Below are 24,429 nucleotides of genomic sequence, written 5' to 3' on the forward strand. Positions count from 1 at the left end.
CAGTAATCATAGCCGTCTTGCTTTTCTATGTGGGAATGTGTGGCTGGCTTTGTATCGGTGAATACATCCCCGCCGTTCTCAGGACCATGACACTGAGTGTTCCCAAAATGAGGTTGGATATTGAAGTTACATTGTAGCTATGAGCCAAATAAACACCAGCGCTTAGAAAATTGCAAAAAGACATATTTCCACAGTATCAAGCTGTTACAGAGGAGCCGGTAACCCCCGTGTGAACGTATTTAGTGTCAGGCGTCTCTTGTTCCCGTCCAAACCTGTAATTCTCTCTAATCAGCGCTCACTGTCTCCTGCAGTATTTGTGGGCAAGATGCATTATTCTCCAAGTGGCGGTCCGTGAATGGCGCGGGCATTAAAAATGAGCCCACACGAGCATTCACAGGACGTTATTGTGAGAAACTGCACAAGCGATGTGACAGGCACGTTCTATAATCAGCTTCTTTACAAAATGGGCAGAGAATAAAACTGAAAGAAAACGAGGAGCGACAGAAACAAGAGGAATCTGCTCCTGTATGTAACACTACAGAGACCGGAAAAAGGGGAATCTGCTCCTGTATGTAACACTACAGAGACCGGAAAAAGGGGAATCTGCTCCTGTATGTAACACTACAGAGACCGGAAAAAGGGGAATCTGCTCCTGTATGTAACACTACAGAGACCGGAAAAGGGGAATCTGCTCCTGTATGTAATACTACAGAGAGCGGAAAAAGGGGAATCTGCTCCTGTATGTAACACTACAGAGACCGGAAAAAGGGGAATCTGCTCCTGTATGTAACACTACAGAGACCGGAAAAGGGGAATCTGCTCCTGTATGTAATACTACAGAGAGCGGAAAAAGGGGAATCTGCTCCTGTATGTAACACTACAGAGACCGGAAAAAGGGGAATCTGCTCCTGTATGTAACACTACAGAGACCGGAAAAGGGGAATCTGCTCCTGTATGTAATACTACAGAGACCGGAAAAAGGGGAATCTGCTCCTGTATGTAACACTACAGAGACCGGAAAAAGGGGAATCTGCTCCTGTATGTAACACTACAGAGACCGGAAAAAGGGGAATCTGCTCCTGTATGTAACACTACAGAGACCGGAAAAAGGGGAATCTGCTCCTGTATGTAATACTACAGAGACCGGAAAAAGGGGAATCTGCTCCTGTATGTAACACTACAGAGACCGGAAAAAGGGGAATCTGCTCCTGTATGTAACACTACAGAGACCGGAAAAAGGGGAATCTGCTCCTGTATGTAATACTACAGAGACCGGAAAAAGGGGAATCTGCTCCTGTATGTAACACTACAGAGACCGGAAAAAGGGGAATCTGCTCCTGTATGTAACACTACAGAGACCGGAAAAAGGGGAATCTGCTCCTGTATGTAACACTACAGAGACCGGAAAAGGGGAATCTGCTCCTGTATGTAATACTACAGAGACCGGAAAAAGGGGAATCTGCTCCTGTATGTAACACTACAGAGACCGGAAAAAGGGGAATCTGCTCCTGTATGTAACACTACAGAGACCGGAAAAAGGGGAATCTGCTCCTGTATGTAACACTACAGAGACCGGAAAAGGGGAATCTGCTCCTGTATGTAATACTACAGAGACCGGAAAAAGGGGAATCTGCTCCTGTATGTAACACTACAGAGACCGGAAAAAGGGGAATCTGCTCCTGTATGTAATACTACAGAGAGCGGAAAAAGGGGAATCTGCTCCTGTATGTAACACTACAGAGACCGAAAAAGGGGAATCTGCTCCTGTATGTAACACTACAGAGACCGGAAAAAGGGGAATCTGCTCCTGTATGTAACACTACAGAGACCGGAAAAAGGGGAATCTGCTCCTGTATGTAACACTACAGAGACCGGAAAAAGGGGAATCTGCTCCGGTATGTAATACTACAGAGGCCGGAAAAAGGGGAATCTGCTCCTGTATGTAACACTACAGAGACCGGAAAAGGGGAATCTGCTCCTGTATGTAATACTACAGAGACCGGAAAAAGGGGAATCTGCTCCTGTATGTAACACTACAGAGACCGGAAAAAGGGGAATCTGCTCCTGTATGTAACACTACAGAGACCGGAAAAAGGGGAATCTGCTCCTGTATGTAATACTACACAGACCGGAAAAAGGGGAATCTGCTCCTGTATGTAACACTACAGAGACCGGAAAAAGGGGAATCTGCTCCTGTATGTAACACTACAGAGACCGGAAAAAGGGGAATCTGCTCCTGTATGTAATACTACAGAGACCGGAAAAAGGGGAATCTGCTCCTGTATGTAATACTACAGAGAGCGGAAAAAGGGGAATCTGCTCCTGTATGTAACACTACAGAGACCGGAAAAAGGGGAATCTGCTCCTGTATGTAATACTACAGAAACCGGAAAAAGGGGAATCTGCTCCTGTATGTAACACTACAGAGACCGGAAAAAGGGGAATCTGCTCCTGTATGTAACACTACAGAGACCGGAAAAAGGGGAATCTGCTCCTGTATGTAATACTACAGAGAGCGGAAAAAGGGGAATCTGCTCCTGTATGTAACACTACAGAGACCGGAAAAAGGGGAATCTGCTCCTGTATGTAATACTACAGAGACCGGAAAAAGGGAATCTGCTCCTGTATGTAACACTACAGAGAGCGGAAAAAGGGGAATCTGCTCCTGTATGTAATACTACAGAGACCGGAAAAAGGGGATTCTGCTCCTGTATGTAATACTACAGAGACCGGAAAAAGGGGAATCTGCTCCTGTATGTAACACTACAGAGACCTGAAAAAGGGGAATCTGCTCCTGTATGTAACACTACAGAGACCGGAAAAAGGGGAATCTGCTCCGGTATGTAATACTACAGAAACCGGAAAAAGGGGAATCTGCACCTGTATGTAATACTACAGAGAGCGGAAAAAGGGGAATCTGCTCCTGTATGTAACACTACAGAGACCGGAAAAGGGGAATCTGCTCCTGTATGTAATACTACAGAGACCGGAAAAAGGGGAATCTGCTCCTGTATGTAATACTACAGAGACCGGAAAAGGGGAATCTGCTCCTGTATGTAATACTACAGAGAGCGGAAAAAGGGGAATCTGCTCCTGTATGTAATACTACAGAGAGCGGAAAAAGGGGAATCTGCTCCTGTATGTAACACTACAGAGACCGGAAAAAGGGGAATCTGCTCCTGTATGTAACACTACAGAGACCGGAAAAAGGGGAATCTGCTCCTGTATGTAATACTACAGAGACCGGAAAAAGGGGAATCTGCTCCGGTATGTAATACTACAGAAACCGGAAAAAGGGGAATCTGCTGCTGTATGTAATACTACAGAGACCGGAAAAAGGGGAATCTGCTCCTGTATGTAATACTACAGAGAGCGGAAAAAGGGGAATCTGCTCCTGTATGTAACACTACAGAGACCGGAAAAGGGGAATCTGCTCCTGTATGTAATACTACAGAGAGCGGAAAAAGGGGAATCTGCTCCTGTATGTAATACTACAGAGAGCGGAAAAAGGGGAATCTGCTCCTGTATGTAACACTACAGAGACCGGAAAAAGGGGAATCTGCTCCTGTATGTAACACTACAGAGACCGGAAAAAGGGGAATCTGCTCCTGCATGTAATACTACAGAGACCGGAAAAAGGGGAATCTGCTCCTGCATGTAATACTACAGAGACCGGAAAAAGGGGAATCTGCTCCTGCATGTAATACTACAGAGACCGGAAAAAGGGGAATCTGCTGCTGTATGTAATACTACAGAGACCGGAAAAAGGGGAATCTGCTCCTGTATGTAACACTACAGAGAGCGGAAAAAGGGGAATCTGCTCCTGTATGTAACACTACAGAGACCGGAAAAAGGGGAATCTGCTCCTGTATGTAACACTACAGAGACTGGAAAAGGGGAATCTGCTCCTGTATGTAACACTACAGAGACCGGAAAAAGGGGAATCTGCTCCTGTATGTAACACTACAGAGAGCGGAAAAAGGGGAATCTGCTCCTGTATGTAATACTACAGAGACCGGAAAAAGGGGAATCTGCTCCTGTATGTAACACTACAGAGAGCGGAAAAAGGGGATTCTGCTCCTGTATGTAATACTACAGAGATCGGAAAAAGGGGAATCTGCTTCTGTATGTAATACTACAGAGACCGGAAAAAGGGGAATCTGCTGCTGTATGTAATACTACAGAGACCGGAAAAAGGGGAATCTGCTCCTGTATGTAACACTACAGAGACCGGAAAAAGGGGAATCTGCTCCTGTATGTAACACTAGAGAGACCGGAAAAAGGGGAATCTGCTCCTGTATGTAATACTACAGAGACCGGAAAAAGGGGAATCTGCTCCTGTATGTAATACTACAGAGACCGGAAAAAGGGGAATCTGCTCCTGTATGCAATACTACAGAGACCGGAAAAAGGGGAATCTGCTCCTGTATGTAATACTACAGAAACCGGAAAAAGGGGAATCTGCTCCTGTATGTAATACTACAGAGACCGGAAAAAGGGGAATCTGCTCCTGTATGTAACACTACAGAGACCGGAAAAGGGGAATCTGCTCCTGTATGTAACACTACAGAGACCGGAAAAAGGGGAATATGCTCCTGTATGTAATACTACAGAGACCGGAAAAAGGGGAATCTGCTCCTGTATGTAATACTACAGAGACCGGAAAAAGGGGAATCTGCTCCTGTATGTAACACTACAGAGACCGGAAAAAGGGGAATCTGCTCCTGTATGTAACACTACAGAGACCGGAAAAAGGGGAATATGCTCCTGTATGTAACACTACAGAGACCGGAAAAAGGGGAATATGCTCTTGTATGTAACACTACAGAGACCGGAAAAAGGGGAATATGCTCCTGTATGTAACACTACAGAGACCGGAAAAAGGGGAATCTGCTCCTGTATGTAATACTACAGAGACCGGAAAAAGGGGAATCTGCTCCTGTATGTAACACTACAGAGACCGGAAAAAGGGGAATCTGCTCCTGTATGTAACACTACAGAGACCGGAAAAAGGGGAATCTGCTCCTGTATGTAACACTACAGAGACCGGAAAAAGGGGAATCTGCTCCTGTATGTAACACTACAGAGACCGGAAAAAGGGGAATCTGCTCCTGTATGTAACACTACAGAGACCGGAAAAAGGGGAATCTGCTCCTGTATGTAACACTACAGAGACCGGAAAAAGGGGAATCTGCTCCTGTATGTAACACTACAGAGACCGGAAAAAGGGGAATCTGCTCCTGTATGTAACACTACAGAGACCGGAAAAAGGGGAATCTGCTCCTGTATGTAACACTACAGAGACCGGAAAAAGGGGAATCTGCTCCTGTATGTAACACTACAGAGACCGGAAAAAGGGGAATATGCTCCTGTATGTAACACTACAGAGACCGGAAAAAGGGGAATATGCTCCTGTATGTAACACTACAGAGACCGGAAAAAGGGGAATATGCTCCTGTATGTAACACTACAGAGACCGGAAAAAGGGGAATATGCTCCTGTATGTAACACTACAGAGACCGGAAAAAGGGGAATCTGCTCCTGTATGTAATACTACAGAGACCGGAAAAAGGGGAATCTGCTCCTGTATGTAACACTACAGAGACCGGAAAAAGGGGAATCTGCTCCTGTATGTAACACTACAGAGACCGGAAAAAGGGGAATCTGCTCCTGTATGTAACACTACAGAGACCGGAAAAAGGGGAATCTGCTCCTGTATGTAACACTACAGAGACCGGAAAAAGGGGAATCTGCTCCTGTATGTAACACTACAGAGACCGGAAAAAGGGGAATCTGCTCCTGTATGTAACACTACAGAGACCGGAAAAAGGGGAATCTGCTCCCGTATGTAATACTACAGAGACCGGAAAAAGGGGAATCTGCTCCTGTATGTAACACTACAGAGACCGGAAAAGGGGAATCTGCTCCCGTATGTAACACTACAGAGACCGGAAAAAGGGGAATCTGCTCCCGTATGTAACACTACAGAGACCGGAAAAAGGGGAATCTGCTCCCGTATGTAACACTACAGAGACCGGAAAAAGGGGAATCTGCTCCTGTATGTAACACTACAGAGACCGGAAAAAGGGGAATCTGCTCCCGTATGTAACACTACAGAGACCGGAAAAAGGGGAATCTGCTCCTGTATGTAACACTACAGAGACCGGAAAAAGGGGAATCTGCTCCTGTATGTAACACTACAGAGACCGGAAAAAGGGGAATCTGCTCCTGTATGTAACACTACAGAGACCGGAAAAAGGGGAATCTGCTCCTGTATGTAACACTACAGAGACCGGAAAAAGGGGAATCTGCTCCTGTATGTAACACTACAGAGACCGGAAAAAGGGGAATCTGCTCCTGTATGTAACACTACAGAGACCGGAAAAAGGGGAATCTGCTCCTGTATGTAACACTACAGAGACAGGAAAAAGGGGAATCTGCTCCTGTATGTAACACTACAGAGACCGGAAAAAGGGGAATCTGCTCCTGTATGTAACACTACAGAGACCGGAAAAAGGGGAATCTGCTCCTGTATGTAACACTACAGAGACCGGAAAAAGGGGAATCTGCTCCTGTATGTAACACTACAGAGACCGGAAAAAGGGGAATCTGCTCCTGTATGTAACACTACAGAGAGCGGAAAAAGGGGAATCTGCTCCTGTATGTAATACTACAGAGAGCGGAAAAAGGGGAATCTGCTCCTGTATGTGTAATACTTATATATGTTCTGAGGATTTCGATAGCGTAGGGCAATGACAATCAGAGACGAGTTCTTGGTACAAGATATTTTATAATATGTAACCACGGTAGATACACAACGGAAAACACAGCGGTACAAATACACAAATACCTTCCCGAAAACGGAGCGAAGGGAATTCCCGGGGCCACGCACCGGACTCCCCCAGGGAGACCACCAGAGCGAACCCCTATACAGGGACTGTCCGGCAATCACCCCGGAAGGCCTAAATGCGCAGCAGCCGGGACACAAGGGGCAAGCGGTAAAAGTCCAGGAGTGTCCGTACGGGATGATTGTCCAGAGTGGTTACGAACCAGAGAGAACCGGGCAGAGTGCTGACCGAAGATGGCAGAAGGAATCCGGGCACAGCTTTGAGAAACCGGGTAAGGTCCAGAGTCGGTCGGTCGGTAGTCTTTAGGAGGATCCAAAAGGTAATCAGGATTAGCAGCAGCAAAGCAGGAGCACACAGCAAGCAGTATACTCAGGCACTGGACTAGGCTTAGAGGCGGCCTTTTAAGCAGCTGGACAGGAAGTAGGGCAACAGAACAGTAAACTCCATGTTAACCGAGGGCAAGCTCATTCAAAAGAGAACTGGAAAACCTGGAAACCTGACATTACTCCCCCCCCAGAGACGGCCTCAGGACGGATCAGGGCCTGGCTTGTCCGGGTACCGCCGATGAAACTGAGCAATCTTCCGGGGTGCCCGAATGTTACCCACCGGTTCCCAGGAATCGTCCTCGGGGGCGTACCCCTGCCAACGTACCAGATACTGAAGCCGACGACGATGGAGCCGGGAGTCAATAATGTCCTCAACCACGAACTGTTCCTCGCCGTCGACCATCACAGGCGGAGGAGGAGGCACAACACGACCATGAAACGTATTAGGGGAAACGGGTTTGAGGAGAGACACATGAAAGACCGGGTGTACCTTTAGATGGTGCGGTAACCGTAGCCGACAGGCCACAGGGCTCACGATCCCGGTGATCTTAAACGGACCGATGAATTTTTGTCCCAGCTTCTGCGAAGGAACACCCAATCTTAGGTTTTTGGTGGATAACCATACAGAGTCCCCTACCTTGTACATGGGTGCCGGTTTCCGGTGAGTGTCTGCCGACCTCTTGTAACGCTCCTGGGCCGTAGCCACAGTGTCCTTTAAAACCTCCAGATTTTGTCGTAGTTCCGTCAATCTGTCCTCCACCGCTGGCACCGAAACCGCAACCGGTGACCTAGGCAAAACAGTCGGATGGTAACCCAGGTTAGCGAAAAAGGGCGTTACCTTAGTGGAGCTGCTCTGAGTGTTGTTATATGAGAACTCCGCCAACGGAAGCATCTTCAACCAATCGTCTTGGAGATGGCTGACATAACATCGAAGGTATTGTTCCAGGGTTTGATTCGTCCGTTCGGTCTGCCCATTTGTCTGAGGATGGTATGCAGAAGACAAACAGACATCAATCTGGAGTGCCGTACAAAACCCCTTCCAGAATCTAGACGTGAACTGCACGCCCCGGTCAGAGATGATCTCGTCTGGTACCCCATGCAATCGGAATACGTTCTGGATAACCAAATCCACTGTCTCTGCGGCTGAGGGAAGACCGGTACACGGAATGAAGTGAGCAGCTTTAGTCAATCGATCCACCACCACTAAAATGGTATTGTGCCCGCCTGAGACTGGCAACTCCACAATAAAATCCATGGAGATAGACCCCCAAGGGCGAGATGGCACGGGTAACGGTTGGAGGAGTCCCGTAGGAGCCACACGAGGGACCTTGCACCGGGCACAAACCACACATGAGTGGACATAGTCCTTCACATCCTTTAAACAGGTAGGCCACCAGAAAAAACGGCTCAGAAATTCCTGCGTCTTCAGTACCCCCCTATGACCAGCCAACACGGAGTCATGGACCAATTTGAGAACCCGAAGTCTTAAGGCCTCCGGGACATAAATGCGTCGTTCTCTCAACCACACACCATTCCGAAGAACAAGCGTTACATCCTTCGGGGGGGCAGCAAGAAATACGTCACCATCATAGGCCAGCTTGATGTCCTTCCACAAGTCCTGGTCCTGGATTACTCCAACGAAATTGGCATCCGATAACACGGTCTGAGACGGGGTTCCAGGCACGGAGTCCACGGCGTGGATTCGGGACAAGGCATCGGCTTTCCCATTACGTGAACCTGGACGGTATGTAACGATAAAATTGAATTGGTTAAGAAATAGGCTCCAACGGGCTTGCCGTGGAGACAGGCACCTGGCAGACTTAAGAAATTCCAGATTACGATGATCTGTGAGTACTATCACTTGCTGCGCGGCTCCCTGTAAGTGGTGTCTCCATTCCTTGAAAGTGGAAATAATCGCCAATAATTCCTTGTCCGCAATGTCATAGTTCCTTTCTGCCGGGGACAACCGGCGGGAAAAGAAGGCACACGGATGCAAGAGACTCTTGTCCCCGGTCCTTTGAGAAAGAATGGCCCCTAATGCATAGTCGGAAGCGTCGACCTCCACGATAAAGGGAAGTGCGGGATTCGGATGTACTAATATTGGCGCTGAGGTAAAACATACCTTGAGACGATGGAATGCTTCCTGGGCCTGGGCGGACCACACAAACTTCTGTCCTTTCTTGGTTAACAGAGTGATGGGACGAACAATCTCTGAAAAGTTACGGATAAAGCGTCGGTAAAAGTTGGCAAAACCGACAAAGCGTTGTACCTCTTTGATGTTTCCCGGTTCCGGCCAGTCTAGAATGGCTTGTATCTTGCTAGATTCCATGTTCAGTCCCTGAGGAGAGATGACATAACCTAAGAATTGTATTTGTGAGCAGTGGAACTCGCATTTCTCCAGTTTAATGTACAGGTGGGTTCTCCCTCAGACGGGTAAGTACGGTCTTAACGTGCTCCTGGTGTTCCTGTAGAGAATCAGAAAAGATTAGGATATCGTCCAGATAGATCACCATGAATTGGTCCATGATATCCCTAAAAATATCGTTAACCAGATGTTGAAATGCCGCGGGAGCGTTACAAAGTCCAAAAGGCATCACTAGGTACTCAAAATGTCCGTACCGACATCGGAACGCGGTCTTCCACTCGTCTCCGGGACGTATACGAAGCAGATTATATGCCCCACGGAGGTCTAATTTGGTGAATATTTTTGCCTGTTGGACCCTCTCCAATAGCTCAGGAATCAACGGTAACGGATACCGGTTCCGGATGGTTATCTTATTCAGTTCCCGGTAGTCAATACAGGGTCTCAGAGTCCCCTCCTTCTTTTTCACGAAAAAGATGGGTGCCCCTGCGGGTGAGGTAGACGGACGAATAAATCCCTTGGCTAGGCTTTCATCAATATACTCTTTTAGTGCTTCTAGCTCAGGTGCCGCCAACGGGTAGACATGACCAAACGGAATCTCCGCCCCTGGGAGTAAGTCTATGGGGCAATCATACGGTCTATGCGGGGGAAGCCGATCAGCTTTTCTTTTGTCGCATATATCAGCGAAGTCACGGTAAACCGGGGGTAAAACAGGTACCTGTACAGTGCCCTCCGTATTTGATGTTACTGGAACCGGAACAGTTGGACAAATGGTCGGACCACTCTGCGGTGGGAAGGATATTTCTTTAGTCTCCCAATCGATGACGGGATTTGTAGACCGTAGCCACGGAATACCTAGAATAACCGGAAAATGAGGAGAAGAAATTATCATGAAAACAAGGGTCCCCTGCTGACCTGGCTTCATCACGCATTCGAGCGGTACTGTTTCCCGATCCACTGGTCCAGAGATTAACGGGGATCCGTCTACCGTCTCCATGGTAACCGGTGAGGATCTTTGCTGAGTCCGGATACCGTGTTTCCTGGCAAAGGAAGAGTCCATGAAATTTCCCCCTGCCCCAGAGTCTATCATTGCTGAGGTAGGAATTAGCTGTCCCTCCCAATGGATCTGAATGGGGAGTGAGCAATGGGTGTATTTCCCCTCTGAGTCCTTTGGTGAGGTGGACATTACCGTCAAGGGAAATACCGCATCCAAGTGTCCACTTGCCTCAGAGATATCGGACTCTGCGTCCGTGTTGTCACACTCGGCCATGGCTGCCAATACCTTATTTGGGCGATTTGGACGTTTCGGGCAGTCGATCAAGAAATGGTCCGATTGACCGCAATAGAAGCACAAACGCTCACGGAGCCGGTGTTCACGACGTTCGTTGGTCTCTCGTTTTTGCAGAGAGTCCACTTGCATAGGTACGTCCTCGGCCTCCCGTGGCGTCCTGAGAGCGGGTTCTCTGGAAGGAAACGCAATATTGTTTACACGGTTTACAGCTGCCCATTTTTCCTGTCTACGTTCCGTCAAACGGGTATCAATGCGCACACAGTGCTGGAGAAACAGTTCAAAATCCCCTGGAGATTCGGAACGGGCTAACTCGTCCTTGATGGTACCGGACAAACCTTTTCTGAAAACAGACAATAAGGCATTGTTTCCCCAATCGGTGTCTACCACTAACCTCTTGAACTCAGTGGCGTATTCAACGACAGAACGCTTTCCCTGACGTAAAAAAAGGAGAGCCGCTTCAGCGGTAGCACGGCGATTCGGATCATCAAACATTTGCGCCATTGCGTTCAGAAAGTCATCCAGGGGATTCAAACGGATGTCCCGATTCTCTATCATGGGATTAGCCCAAGCCAGTGCTCGTGAGGTTAATAACATGATGATACATAACACCTTTGACCGATCAGAACGGTAATAATCAGAATGTACATCGAAAAACAGTATACATTGGTTAACAAATCCACGGAACTGACTACGATCACCATTGAAACGGAATGGGGGTAACCTAGGCATACCGGCAGCTGATACGGACGTAGTGGGGACGGCTTCCTGAGCCTCCACTCTGACTTGCAAATCCTGTATAGCCGGCCCCAGTACCTGGTGATCATGGCCCAGCTGTGCCTCCACATCTCTAAGTTTAGTCTGCACCGCCTCCATCTCCTGCTGCAGGGAGTTAATCATGGAGAAGAGCTGATCTACTCGTGTCTCAGTCATTGCCCCAGCGAAATCCTCTTATGGCCTGAGTATAATGTAATACTTATATATGTTCTGAGGATTTCGATAGCGTAGGGCAATGACAATCAGAGACGAGTTCCTGGTACAAGATGTTTTATAATATGTAACCACGGTAGATACACAGCGGAAAACACAGCAGTACAAATACACACAATACCTTCCCGAAACGGAGCGAAGGGAATTCCCGGGGCCACGCACCGGACTCCCCCAGGGAGACCACCAGAGCGAACCCCTATACAGGGACTGTCCGGCAATCACCCCGGAAGGCCTAAATGCGCAGCAGCCGGGACACAAGGGGCAAGCGGTAAAAGTCCAGGAGTGTCCGTACAGGATGATTGTCCAGAGTGGTTACGAACCAGAGAGAACCGGGCAGAGTGCTGACCGAAGATGGCAGAAGGAATCCGGGCACAGCTTTGAGAAACCGGGTAAGGTCCAGAGTCGGTCGGTCGGTAGTCTTTAGGAGGATCCAAAGGTAATCAGGATTAGCAGCAGCAAAGCAGGAGCACACAGCAAGCAGTATACTCAGGCACTGGACTAGGCTTAGAGGCGACCTTTTAAGCAGCTGGACAGGAAGTAGGGCAACAGAACAGTAAACTCCATGTTAACCGAGGGCAAGCTCATTCAAAAGAGAACTGGAAAACCTGGAAACCTGACAGTATGTAATACTACAGAGACCGGAAAAAGGGGAATCTGCTCCTGTATGTAATACTACAGAGACCGGAAAAAGGGGAATCTGCTCCGGTATGTAATACTACAGAGACCGGAAAAAGGGGAATCTGCTCCTGTATGTAATACTACAGAGACCGGAAAAAGGGGAATCTGCTCCTGTATGTAATACTACAGAGACCGGAAAAAGGGGAATCTGCTCCTGTATGTAATACTACAGAGACCGGAAAAAGGGGAATCTGCTCCTGTATGTAACACTACAGAGACCGGAAAAAGGGGAATCTGCTCCTGTATGTAACACTACAGAGACCGGAAAAAGGGGAATCTGCTCCTGTATGTAACACTACAGAGACCGGAAAAAGGGGAATCTGCTCCTGTATGTAACACTACAGAGACCGGAAAAAGGGGAATCTGCTCCTGTATGTAACACTACAGAGACTGGAAAAAGGGGAATCTGCTCCTGTATGTAACACTACAGAGACCGGAAAAAGGGGAATCTGCTCCTGTATGTAATACTACAGAGACCGGAAAAAGGGGAATCTGCTCCTGTATGTAATACTACAGAGACCGGAAAAAGGGGAATCTGCTCCTGTATGTAACACTACAGAGACCGGAAAAAGGGGAATCTGCTCCTGTATGTAATACTACAGAGACCGGAAAAAGGGGAATCTGCGCCTGTATGTAATACTACAGAGACCGGAAAAAGGGGAATCTGCTCCTGTATGTAATACTACAGAAAGCGGAAAAAGGGGAATCTGCTCCTGTATGTAATACTACAGAGACCGGAAAAAGGGGAATCTGCTCCGGTATGTAATACTACAGAGACCGGAAAAAGGGGAATCTGCTCCTGTATGTAATACTACAGAGACCGGAAAAAGGGGAATCTGCTCCTGTATGTAATACTACAGAGACCGGAAAAAGGGGAATCTGCTCCTGTATGTAATACTACAGAGACCGGAAAAAGGGGAATCTGCTCCTGTATGTAACACTACAGAGACCGGAAAAAGGGGAATCTGCTCCTGTATGTAACACTACAGAGACCGGAAAAAGGGGAATCTGCTCCTGTATGTAACACTACAGAGACCGGAAAAAGGGGAATCTGCTCCTGTATGTAACACTACAGAGACCGGAAAAAGGGGAATCTGCTCCTGTATGTAACACTACAGAGACTGGAAAAAGGGGAATCTGCTCCTGTATGTAACACTACAGAGACCGGAAAAAGGGGAATCTGCTCCTGTATGTAATACTACAGAGACCGGAAAAAGGGGAATCTGCTCCTGTATGTAATACTACAGAGACCGGAAAAAGGGGAATCTGCTCCTGTATGTAATACTACAGAGACCGGAAAAAGGGGAATCTGCTCCTGTATGTAACACTACAGAGACCGGAAAAAGGGTAATCTGCTCCTGTATGTAATACTACAGAGACCGGAAAAAGGGGAATCTGCGCCTGTATGTAATACTACAGAGACCGGAAAAAGGGGAATCTGCTCCTGTATGTAATACTACAGAAAGCGGAAAAAGGGGAATCTGCTCCTGTATGTAATACTACAGAGACCGGAAAAAGGGGAATCTGCTCCTGTATGTAATACTACAGAGACCGGAAAAAAGGGGAATCTGCTCCTGTATGTAACACTACAGAGACCGGAAAAAGGGGAATCTGCTCCTGTATGTAATACTACAGAGACCGGAAAAAGGGGAATCTGCTCCTGTATGTAATACTACAGAGACCGGAAAAAGGGGAATCTGCTCCTGTATGTAATACTACAGAGACCGGAAAAAGGGGAATCTGCTCCTGTATGTAATACTACAGAGACCGGAAAAAGGGGAATCTGCTCCTGTATGTAACACTACAGAGAGCGGAAAAAGGGGAATCTGCTCCTGTATGTAACACTACAGAGACCGGAAAAAGGGGAATCTGCTCCTGTATGTAATACTACAGAGAGCGGAAAAAGGGGAATCTTCTCCTGTATGTAATACTACAGAGACCGGAAAAAGGGGAATCTGCTCCTGTATGTAATACTACAGAGACCGGAAAAAGGGGAATCTGCTCCTGTATGTAACACTACAGAGACCGGAAAAAGGGGAATCTGCTCCTGTATGTAATACTACAGAGACCGGAAAAAGGGGAATCTGCTCCTGTATGTAACACTACAGAGAGCGGAAAAATGGGAATCTGCTCCTGTATGTAACACTACAGAGACCGGAAAAAGGGGAATCTGCTCCTGTATGTAATACTACAGAGAGCGGAAAAAGGGGAATCTGCTCCTGTATGTAACACTACAGAGACCGGAAAAAGGGGAATCTGCTCCTGTATGTAATACTACAGAGAGCGGAAAAAGGGGAATCTGCTCCTGTATGTAATACTACAGAGACCGGAAAAAGGGGAATCTGCTCCTGTATGTAATACTACAGAGAGCGGAAAAAGGGGAATCTGCTCCTGTATGTAATACTACAGAGAGCGGAAAAAGGGGAATCTGCTCCTGTATGTAATACTACAGAGAGCGGAAAAATGGGAATCTGCTCCTGTATGTAATACTACAGAGACCGGAAAAAGGGGAATCTGCTCCTGTATGTAAAACTACAGAGACCGGAAAAAGGGGAATCTGCTCCTGTATGTAACACTACAGAGACCAGAAAAAGGGGAATCTGCTCCTGTATGTAATACTACAGAGAGCGGAAAAAGGGGAATCTGCTCCTGTATGTAATACTACAGAGACCGGAAAAAGGGGAATCTGCTCCTGTATGTAACACTACAGAGACCGGAAAAAGGGGAATCTGCTCCTGTATGTAATACTACAGAGACCGGAAAAAGGGGAATCTGCTCCTGTATGTAATACTACAGAGACCGGAAAAATGGGAATCTACTCCTGTATGTAATACTACAGAGACCGGAAAAAGGGGAATCTGCTCCTGTATGTAACACTACAGAGACCGGAAAAGGGGAATCTGCTCCTGTATGTAACACTACAGAGAGCGGAAAAAGGGGAATCTGCTCCTGTATGTAATACTACAGAGACCGGAAAAAGGGGAATCTGCTCCTGTATGTAATACTACAGAGAGCGGAAAAAGGGGAATCTGCTCCTGTATGTAACACTACAGAGACCGGAAAAAGGGGAATCTGCTCCTGTATGTAATACTACAGAGACTGGAAAAAGGGGAATCTGCTCCTGTATGTAATACTACAGAGACTGGAAAAAGGGGAATCTGCTCCTGTATGTAATACTACAGAGACTGGAAAAAGGGGAATCTGCTCCTGTATGTAATACTACAGAGACCGGAAAAAGGGGAATCTACTCCTGTATGTAATACTACAGAGACCGGAAAAAGGGGAATCTGCTCCTGTATTTAATACTACAGAGACCGGAAAAAGGGGAATCTGCTCCTGTATGTAATACTACAGAGAGCGGAAAAAGGGGAATCTGCTCCTGTATGTAACACTACAGAGACCGGAAAAAGGGGAATCTGCTCCTGTATGTAACACTACAGAGAGCGGAAAAAGGGGAATCTGCTCCTGTATGTAATACTACAGAGAGCGGAAAAAGGGGAATCTGCTCCTGTATGTAATACTACAGAGACCGGAAAAAGGGGAATCTGCTCCTGTATGTAATACTACAGAGACCGGAAAAAGGGGAATCTGCTCCTGTATGTAACACTACAGAGACCGGAAAAAGGGGAATCTGCTCCTGTATGTAATACTACAGAGAGAGGAAAAAGGGGAATCTGCTCCTGTATGTAATACTACAGAGACCGGAAAAAGGGGAATCTGCTCCTGTATGTAAAACTACAGAGACCGAAAAAAGGGGAATCTGCTCCTGTATGTAATACTCCAGAGAGCGGAAAAAGGGAAATCTGCTCCTGTATGTAATACTACAGAGACTGGAAAAAGGGGAATCTGCTCCTGTATGTAATACTACAGAGACTGGAAAAAGGGGAATCTGCTCCTGTATGTAATACTACAGAGACCGGAAAAAGGGGAATCTACTCCTGTATGTAATACTACAGAGACCGGAAAAAGGGGAATCTGCTCCTGTATTTAATACTACAGAGACCGGAAAAAGGGGAATCTGCTCCTGTATGTAACACTACAGAGACCGGAAAAAGGGGAATCTGCTCCTGTATGTAATACTACAGAGAGCGGAAAAAGGGGAATCTGCTCCTGTATGTAATACTACAGAGAGCGGAAAAAGGGGAATCTGCTCCTGTATGTAATACTACAGAGACCGGAAAAAGGGGAATCTGCTCCTGTATGTAACACTACAGAGACCGGAAAAAGGGGAATCTGCTCCGGTATGTAAAACTACAGAGACCGGAAAAAGGGGAATCTGCTCCTGTATGTAAAACTACAGAGACCGGAAAAAGGGGAATCTGCTCCTGTATGTAATACTACAGAGAGCGGAAAAAGGGGAATCTGCTCCTGTATGTAATACTACAGAGAGCGGAAAAAGGGGAATCTGCTCCTGTTTGTAATACTACAGAGACCGGAGGAGAGACCGGAAATGTGCAACACGGCCCCGAGCCAGAAAACACAATGTGATCCATCCATTTATCCATCCATCCATCCTTCCTTCTATCCATCCGTCCTTCCTTCTATCCATCCATCCTTCCTTCTATTCATCCATCCTTCCTTCTATTCATCCATCCAACCTTCTATCCACCCATCCACTCATCCATCCTTCCTTCTATCCATCCTTCTATCCATCCATCCTTCTATCCATCCTTCTATCCACCCTTCTACCCATCCATCCTTCTATCCATCCATACATCCTTCTATCCATCCATACATCCTTCTATCCACCCATCCTTCTATCCACCCATCCTTCTATCCACCCATCCTTCCTTCTATCCATCCATCCTTCCATCTATCCATTCTTTTATCCATCCATCCTTCCATCTATCCATTCTTTTATCCATCCATCCTTCCTTCTATCCATTCATCCATCCATCCAGCCATCCTTCTATCCATCCATCCTTCCTTCTATTAATCCATCCATCCATCCAGCCATCCTTCTATCCATCCATCCTTCCTTCTATTCATCCATCCATCCATCCATCCTTTTATCCACCCATCCTTCCTTCCTTCTATCCATCCATCCATCCTTCTATCCACCCATCCTTCTATCCATCCTTCTATCCATCCGTCCCTCTGTCCTATCCGTCCCTCTGTCCCATCCGTCCCTCTGTCCCATCCGTCCCTCTGTCCCATCCGTCCCTCTGTCCCATCCGTCCCTCTGTCCCATCCGTCCCTCTGTCCCATCCGTCCCATCCATCCCTCTGTCCCATCCGTCCCATCCATCTCTCTATCCCATTCATCCAATTTCTTAAAGGGTTCTTCTCATGTTCTTTCTTTAGGAGAGCACCATGGTGCACTTCTGAAGATTGACAGCTTGGTGCAGAGGCATGGTCACAACGTTGGTCTGATCTGTGCTCTCTCCCGTGCTTCTAGTACAGGTAGATCTCCTCTGCAGTATAGAAGAGCAACTGGACTGAGGCTGGTTGGATCAAGCAATCCAGCCGGTTTCAGAGTGACGCCAGCAGTTTTATAAAGCATAGTCTATGTAACCGGCCATGGTGGCCGCTAATTTAGACAATGTACTCTATAAAATCTTTAGAACAGAGATGATTTTTTTTAATAATAGGTAACCTGCTGAGTTCCTTATTTTAACAACCATTTTGCAGTTTTACCCCTTGGCGTACAGCTAATGGCAGCAGACCACGCAACCGCTATGGGTGTTGGCGCTCACATATAGAGGTCTATAGGCTGTGCATTATATATGGCATTGCATTACACTATATGAAGGTGCATTATATATTGAGGGGCACTATACTATATGGGGGATTATGGAGGTGCACTATACTATATGGAGGTCAATGGAGGATTTGCTATACTATATGGAGGACTATGGAGGGTGCATTATATTATATGGAGAACTAGACTGTGCATTATACTATATGGGGGACTACAGGCGTGCACTATTCTATATGGAGGACTATGAGGGATGCACTATAGTATATGTAGGACTATGGTGGAGCATGGAGGACTATGGGGTGCATTATACTATATGGATAACTATGGGGGTGCATTATACTATATGGAGGACTATGGGGGAGCATTATACTATATGGCGGACTATGGGGGAGCATTATATTATATGGAGAACTAGACTGTGCATTATACTATATGGGGGACTATAGGGGTGCATTATACTATATGGAGGTGTATTATACTATATGGAGGACTATGGGGGTGCATTATACTATATGGAGGTGCATTATACTATATGGAAGACTATGGGGGTGCATTATACTATATGGAGGACTATGGGGGAACATTATACTATGTGGAGGACTATGGGGAAGCATTATACTATATGGAGCACTATGGGGGAACATTATACTATATGGCGGACTATGGGGGAGCATTATATTATATGGAGGACTATGGGGGAGCATTATACTATGTGGAGGACTATGGGGAAGCATTATACTATATGGAGCACTATGGGGGAACATTATACTATATGGCGGACTATGGGGGAGCATTATACTATGTGGAGGACTATGGGGAAGCATTATACTATATGGAGCACTATGGGGGAACATTATACTATATGGCGGACTATGGGGGAGCATTATATTATATGGAGAACTAGACTGTGCATTATACTATATGGGGGACTATAGGGGTGCATTATACTATATGGAGGACTATGGTGGAGCATTATACTATGTGGAGGACTAGGGGGGAACATTATACTATATGGAAGACTATGGGGGTGCATTATACTATATGGAGGACTATGGGGGAGCATTATACTATGTGGAGGACTATGGGGAAGCATTATACTATATGGAGCACTATGGGGGAACATTATACTATATGACGGACTATGGGGGAGCATTATATTATATGGAGAACTAGACTGTGCATTATACTATATGGGGGACTATAGGGGTGCATTATACTATATGGAGGACTATGGTGGAGCATTATACTATGTGGAGGACTAGGGGGGAACATTATACTATATGGAGCACTATGGGGGAGCATTATACTATATGGAGCACTATGGGGAAGTATTATACTATATGGAGGACTATGGGGCAGCATTATACTATATGGAGGACTATGCGGGAGCATTGTATTATATGAAGGAATAGACTGTGCATTATACTATATGGGGGACTATTGGGGTGCATTATACTATATGGAGGACTATGGTGGAGCATTATACTATATAGTGGACTATGGGGGAGCATTATACTATATAGTGGACTATGGGGGAGCATTATACTATATAGTGGACTATGCAGGGAGTATTATATTATATGGGGAACTGGATTGTGCATTATACTATATGGTGGACTACTGAAGTGCATTATACTGGATGGAAGGCTATGTTGGGGCCATTATATTAATACTTTATACTTTATGGAGGGCTGTTTGAGGGGCATTATACTGTTTGCAACCAATTATACAGTATGAAGGGTTGTGTAGGGTCCATCACACTGTGCAGAGGGCTGTGTGGGGACCATTATACTGTTTGGAGGGCTACTGAGAGTCTTTATACAGTGTTGAGTCCATTATGTAGGCCCATTATACTGCATGGAGGGCTGTGTGGGGGTCACGGTTGGAGGAGCATACTGTGCTGGGGTAGTTGAGGGTAGGTACAGTAGGGTCATTATACCGTGTATGTGCAGGTATCATACAGTGTTTGTGGCGCATCATACTTTATGGGTGCACGGAAAGTGAAATCTGGGGGCTTCAATCTGGAGGTGAATATCTATCTTTGTTAGATGTTTACCTACTGATCATGTCTACTATTATATGTCTAATATCTATCTATGCATCCATCCAAACATATATTTTTTTCTTCTTAAGTCCATGAAGGATCAACATTTGCAAGAAAAGTGGTTCCACATGCGGATGCGTGAAGGGCGATACATGGCGGAGCGTCTTCTGCAGGAGTACTGTGCGGAGATGGGGGGCAAAGATGGGACCTTCCTAGTGAGGCAAAGCGAAACCTTCCAGGACGACTACACGCTCTCTTTCTGGTATGACCAAGACGAATGATGATGATACGAGAAGATCATCCGGTCAGTGGTGGAGATGTAGCCGGTGCAACTGCACCGGGGCCTAGAGGAAGGAGGGTTCGGGGGAATTCTTCCTCAGGGGTCCTTTGTTCTCAGTGTCCGCCTCTGCATCCAATTCTTCTCTATGATATTGATCCATAGTATCAGAGTCTACAGAGCCGATAATTCCTAAATACTGTGCGTTTGCTTCTTCAGGAGATCGGGACGAGTGCAGCACTGCCGAATCCGCTCCTTCGGCGATGGAGACCACATCAAGTATTACCTGACCGACAACCTGACGTTCGATAGTATTTATGAACTGATACAACACTACAAGGAGTCCTCGCTGCGATGTGCAGAATTTGAGCTGAGATTAACGGATGCGGTCCCCAACCCCAACCCACATTTATCCAAGGAGTAAGTAGCCCTCAAACCTCGGGGTAACGCGCAACCTTGTGCACCTCCCCCTTCCATTTTTTACGGCTGCGCGATTACCTAAAAACGCCAATTCACGCGTCTATCTTTTTTTCCCTTTACAGGATTTACCATACTGGTTAGATAATTAATTTTATAATTTATTATGTTTATTTTTGTATGTTTAAAATATCTTTAATTTAAAAAAATGGTTAAAAGGGACATAAAAATTGTTAAAAATTGGACATTTTTTTATTATTTTTTAATATATTTTTTGTAACTGTTAAGTGTGCCTAAAAGACATACTAGATATAGCAATTCCTCAGTATATGACAAAAATGACAATTTTATATTAAGATTGGCTTCAAAGTACAAAGATGGGGCAACGGGGGCCTTCCACAGGCCACGAAAACCTATCGGCACCCCTTGATCTTGTCGCAGGGGTGGGAAAGGGTATGGGTGCTCCAAGGGGCGCGCAAGCCAACTGCAAATACAAAACGCAAAGAGAAAAGTCCAACTCTCCTCCAGTAATAAATCCTTTTTTTGCGCAGGCCAATTGCAACGACACTGTGTTCCAAATTATTATGCAAGAAATATTTTTTCATATTTTCCTAAATTAAATTTATGAATTGCAGTCATTGTTATTTTCCAGCCATCTACTATTCGAGTATAATTGAAATGTTTTTTATCAAACTGCCTATGGAAACAGTATATTTTAAAAAATAATAAACACTCAAAATGCATGTTCCAAATTATTATGCACAGCTTTTCAACCTTTTTATTTTTATTTTGAAAAACAAAATGGTCAATTGTGAAATTCTAAGCATTATTAGAGAAATCAAACAGTTTTCAAGTCACAACTTAATTGTAGGTGATGTTACATTTGCACATAGGACCCCTTGTTTGAAAGAAGCTTCTGAACTCTCTTGTCCATTGAATTTGTCAGTTTTTGGATGGTAAGCTGTTGCTTAGATGTGAACTGCCTCCCGCCATCATAGACACTCCTTTTGATTATGCTCCAGAGGTTCTCAATGGGGTTGAGGTCAGGGGAAGATGGTGGCCACACCATAAGTTTGTCCTCTTTTATGCCCATAGCAGCCAGAGATGCAGATGTGTTATTTGCAGCATGAGACGATGCATTATCATGCATGAAAATGATCTTGCTGCGGAATGCATGGTTCTTCCTCCTGAACCATGGCAGGAAGGGCTGTTTTAGAAACTCCACATAGATTATGGAGTTCATTTTTACCCCTTCTGGGATCCTAAAGGGGCCGACAATCTCTTTCCCCATGATTCCAGCCGAAAACATTACTCCACCTCCTCCTTATTGGCGCCTTAGCCGTGTTTTCATGGGGTGTCCATCAACCAGCCATCCTCCACTCCATCCATCTGGACCATCAAGCGTTGCACGGCACTCATCCGTGAACAAAACAGTTTGGAAGTCAGTCTTCATGTATCGTTTGGCCCACTAGAGCCATTTCTGCTTGTGTGCAGTGGATAGAGGTGGTCGACTGGATGGCTTACGCACGGCTGCAAACCTCTGAAGGACCCTGCATCTTGTTGTTCGGGGGACGTTGGAGACACCAGCAGCTTCAAAAACGTGTCTGCTGCTATGACAAGGCATTTTAGATGCTGCTCTTTTAACCTGACGCAATTGCCTGTTGGAAAGAGTCCTCAATTTTTCCTTATCAGCCGCACACGCGTGTGCTGTGAATCCGCTACATACTTCTGGATTGTGCGATGATCTCGATGAGGTGTCTTGGCAATGTTGATTGTAGTCATGCCTTGACCGAAATACTCCACAATTTGTTGCTTCTCAGCAGCCGACACATCCTTTTTCTTTCCCATTTTGGCAAAAAAATGTAGCTGCTTAATAATGTGGAACAGCCTTCGTAAGTAGTCTTGCCTTTATTTGGACACACCTGCCAAACTAATGTGCACAGGTATCTGCAATTGCTTTCCGTGATATAAAGAGCCCGGACACCATCACCAGCAATGCGTTTAAATGACAAAAAAAAAACAAATTCTGACGTTATCACTCCTAAACTCTTTTTGCATAATAATTTGGTACACAGTGGCATGTAATTGGTTAAACAGCAGCGATCAGTGCTAATTCCTGTCGCTGCTATTAGAAGCATTTTCCAGCTGTATAACGCTGTCGGCCAATGCCATCTGAGGAGTGGGCTCACCTCGTTAGCTTGCTCTCTACACCTGCACCCAATGGGGTCCTATATCGAGGAGGGGTCAAATACTTCTTGACCTTCCCACATACGTGCATGCTTGATTTGGTTGAGTGTGCATGATTGATGACTAAGGAGAGGGGAGAAAGCCACATCTGGAACCTCAGGCATCAAGCATGTTGAAATCCAATGGACCAATCGACCTCAGGACATCAGCATTTACGGAAAAATCAGGGCAGTCCTAAACACATCAGATGATCAAGCGGTCCTACCATAATCCTCACGGCTGACCAGTGTAGGTGGCACTGTCTTCAGCTAAGCTTTTCTGAATGGAAGGGCACCGGACCAGCTTCTATGACCCCCATATTCTCATATATGGTCAAATCTCGAGAAGACCACCTCCTTATCTAGACTAGACTTCCTGTGATATATTTTCAGTTCCACCATATACAATGTTAGGAAGACCACCTTCCGAAAAGACCATCTTTTGAGTTTTGTGTGGTCGTCTCAAAGATGATCCACGTAAATGTAAAAGGGACAAATGGAGGAATTTGACGTGAGGGGATATATAATCATAGAATGGTAGCGTTGGAAGGGACCTCAAGGGCCATCGGGTCCAACCCCTTGCAAGTGCAGGTTTTCCTAAATCATCCTAATTACATATTTATCCAGTTTCCGCTTGAAGATTTCCATTGATGGAGAGCTTACCCCTTCCTGTGGTCGCCTGTTCCACTCCCTGACTGCCCTCACTACCTCCTGTGGTAGCATGTTCCACTCCCAGACTGCCATCACTGCCTCCTGTGGTCGTCTGTTCCACTCCCTGACTGCCCTCACTACATCCCGCGGTAGCCCGTTCCACTCCCTGACTGCCCTCACTGCCTCCTGTGGTCGCCTGTTCCACTCCCTGACTGCTCTCACTGCCTCCTACCGTCGACTGTTCCACTCCCTGACTGCCCTCACTACATCCCGCGGTAGCCTGTTCCACTCCCTGACTGCCCTCACCACCTCCGGTTGTCGCCTGTTCCACTCCCTGACTGCCCTCACTGCCTCCTATGGTCGCCTATTCCACTCCCTGACTGCCCTCACTGCCTCCTATGGTCGCCTGTTCCACTCTCTGACTGCCCTCACTGCCTCCTATGGTCGCCTGCTCCACTCCCTGACTGCCCTCACTGCCTCCTATGGTCACCTGTTCCACTCCCTGACTGCCCTCACTGCCTCCTGTGGTCGCCTGTTCCACTCCCTGACTGCCCTCACTACATCCCGCGGTAGCCTGTTCCACTCCCTGACTGCCCTCGCTGCCTCCTGTGGTCGCCTGTTCC

At 46.4% G+C, this 24,429-nt stretch overlaps 1 protein-coding gene across 2 annotated transcripts in view; it reads left to right on the forward strand.

Moving 5' to 3' along the window:
- PLCG2 (phospholipase C gamma 2) overlaps positions 1–24,429 on the forward strand; it is a 187,625-nt gene that overhangs the window by 93,524 nt on the left and 69,672 nt on the right. For both annotated transcript variants that reach the window (XM_075326077.1, XM_075326078.1), the window contains exons 17-18: positions 20,326–20,498; positions 20,733–20,933. In XM_075326077.1, coding sequence (XP_075182192.1) covers positions 20,326–20,498; positions 20,733–20,933 — 374 coding nt within the window. The remainder of the gene's footprint in view (positions 1–20,325; positions 20,499–20,732; positions 20,934–24,429) is intronic.

This window comes from Anomaloglossus baeobatrachus, chromosome 10, assembly GCF_048569485.1.
Source record: "Anomaloglossus baeobatrachus isolate aAnoBae1 chromosome 10, aAnoBae1.hap1, whole genome shotgun sequence".
In the NCBI taxonomy this organism is placed as follows: Eukaryota; Metazoa; Chordata; class Amphibia; order Anura; family Aromobatidae; genus Anomaloglossus; species Anomaloglossus baeobatrachus.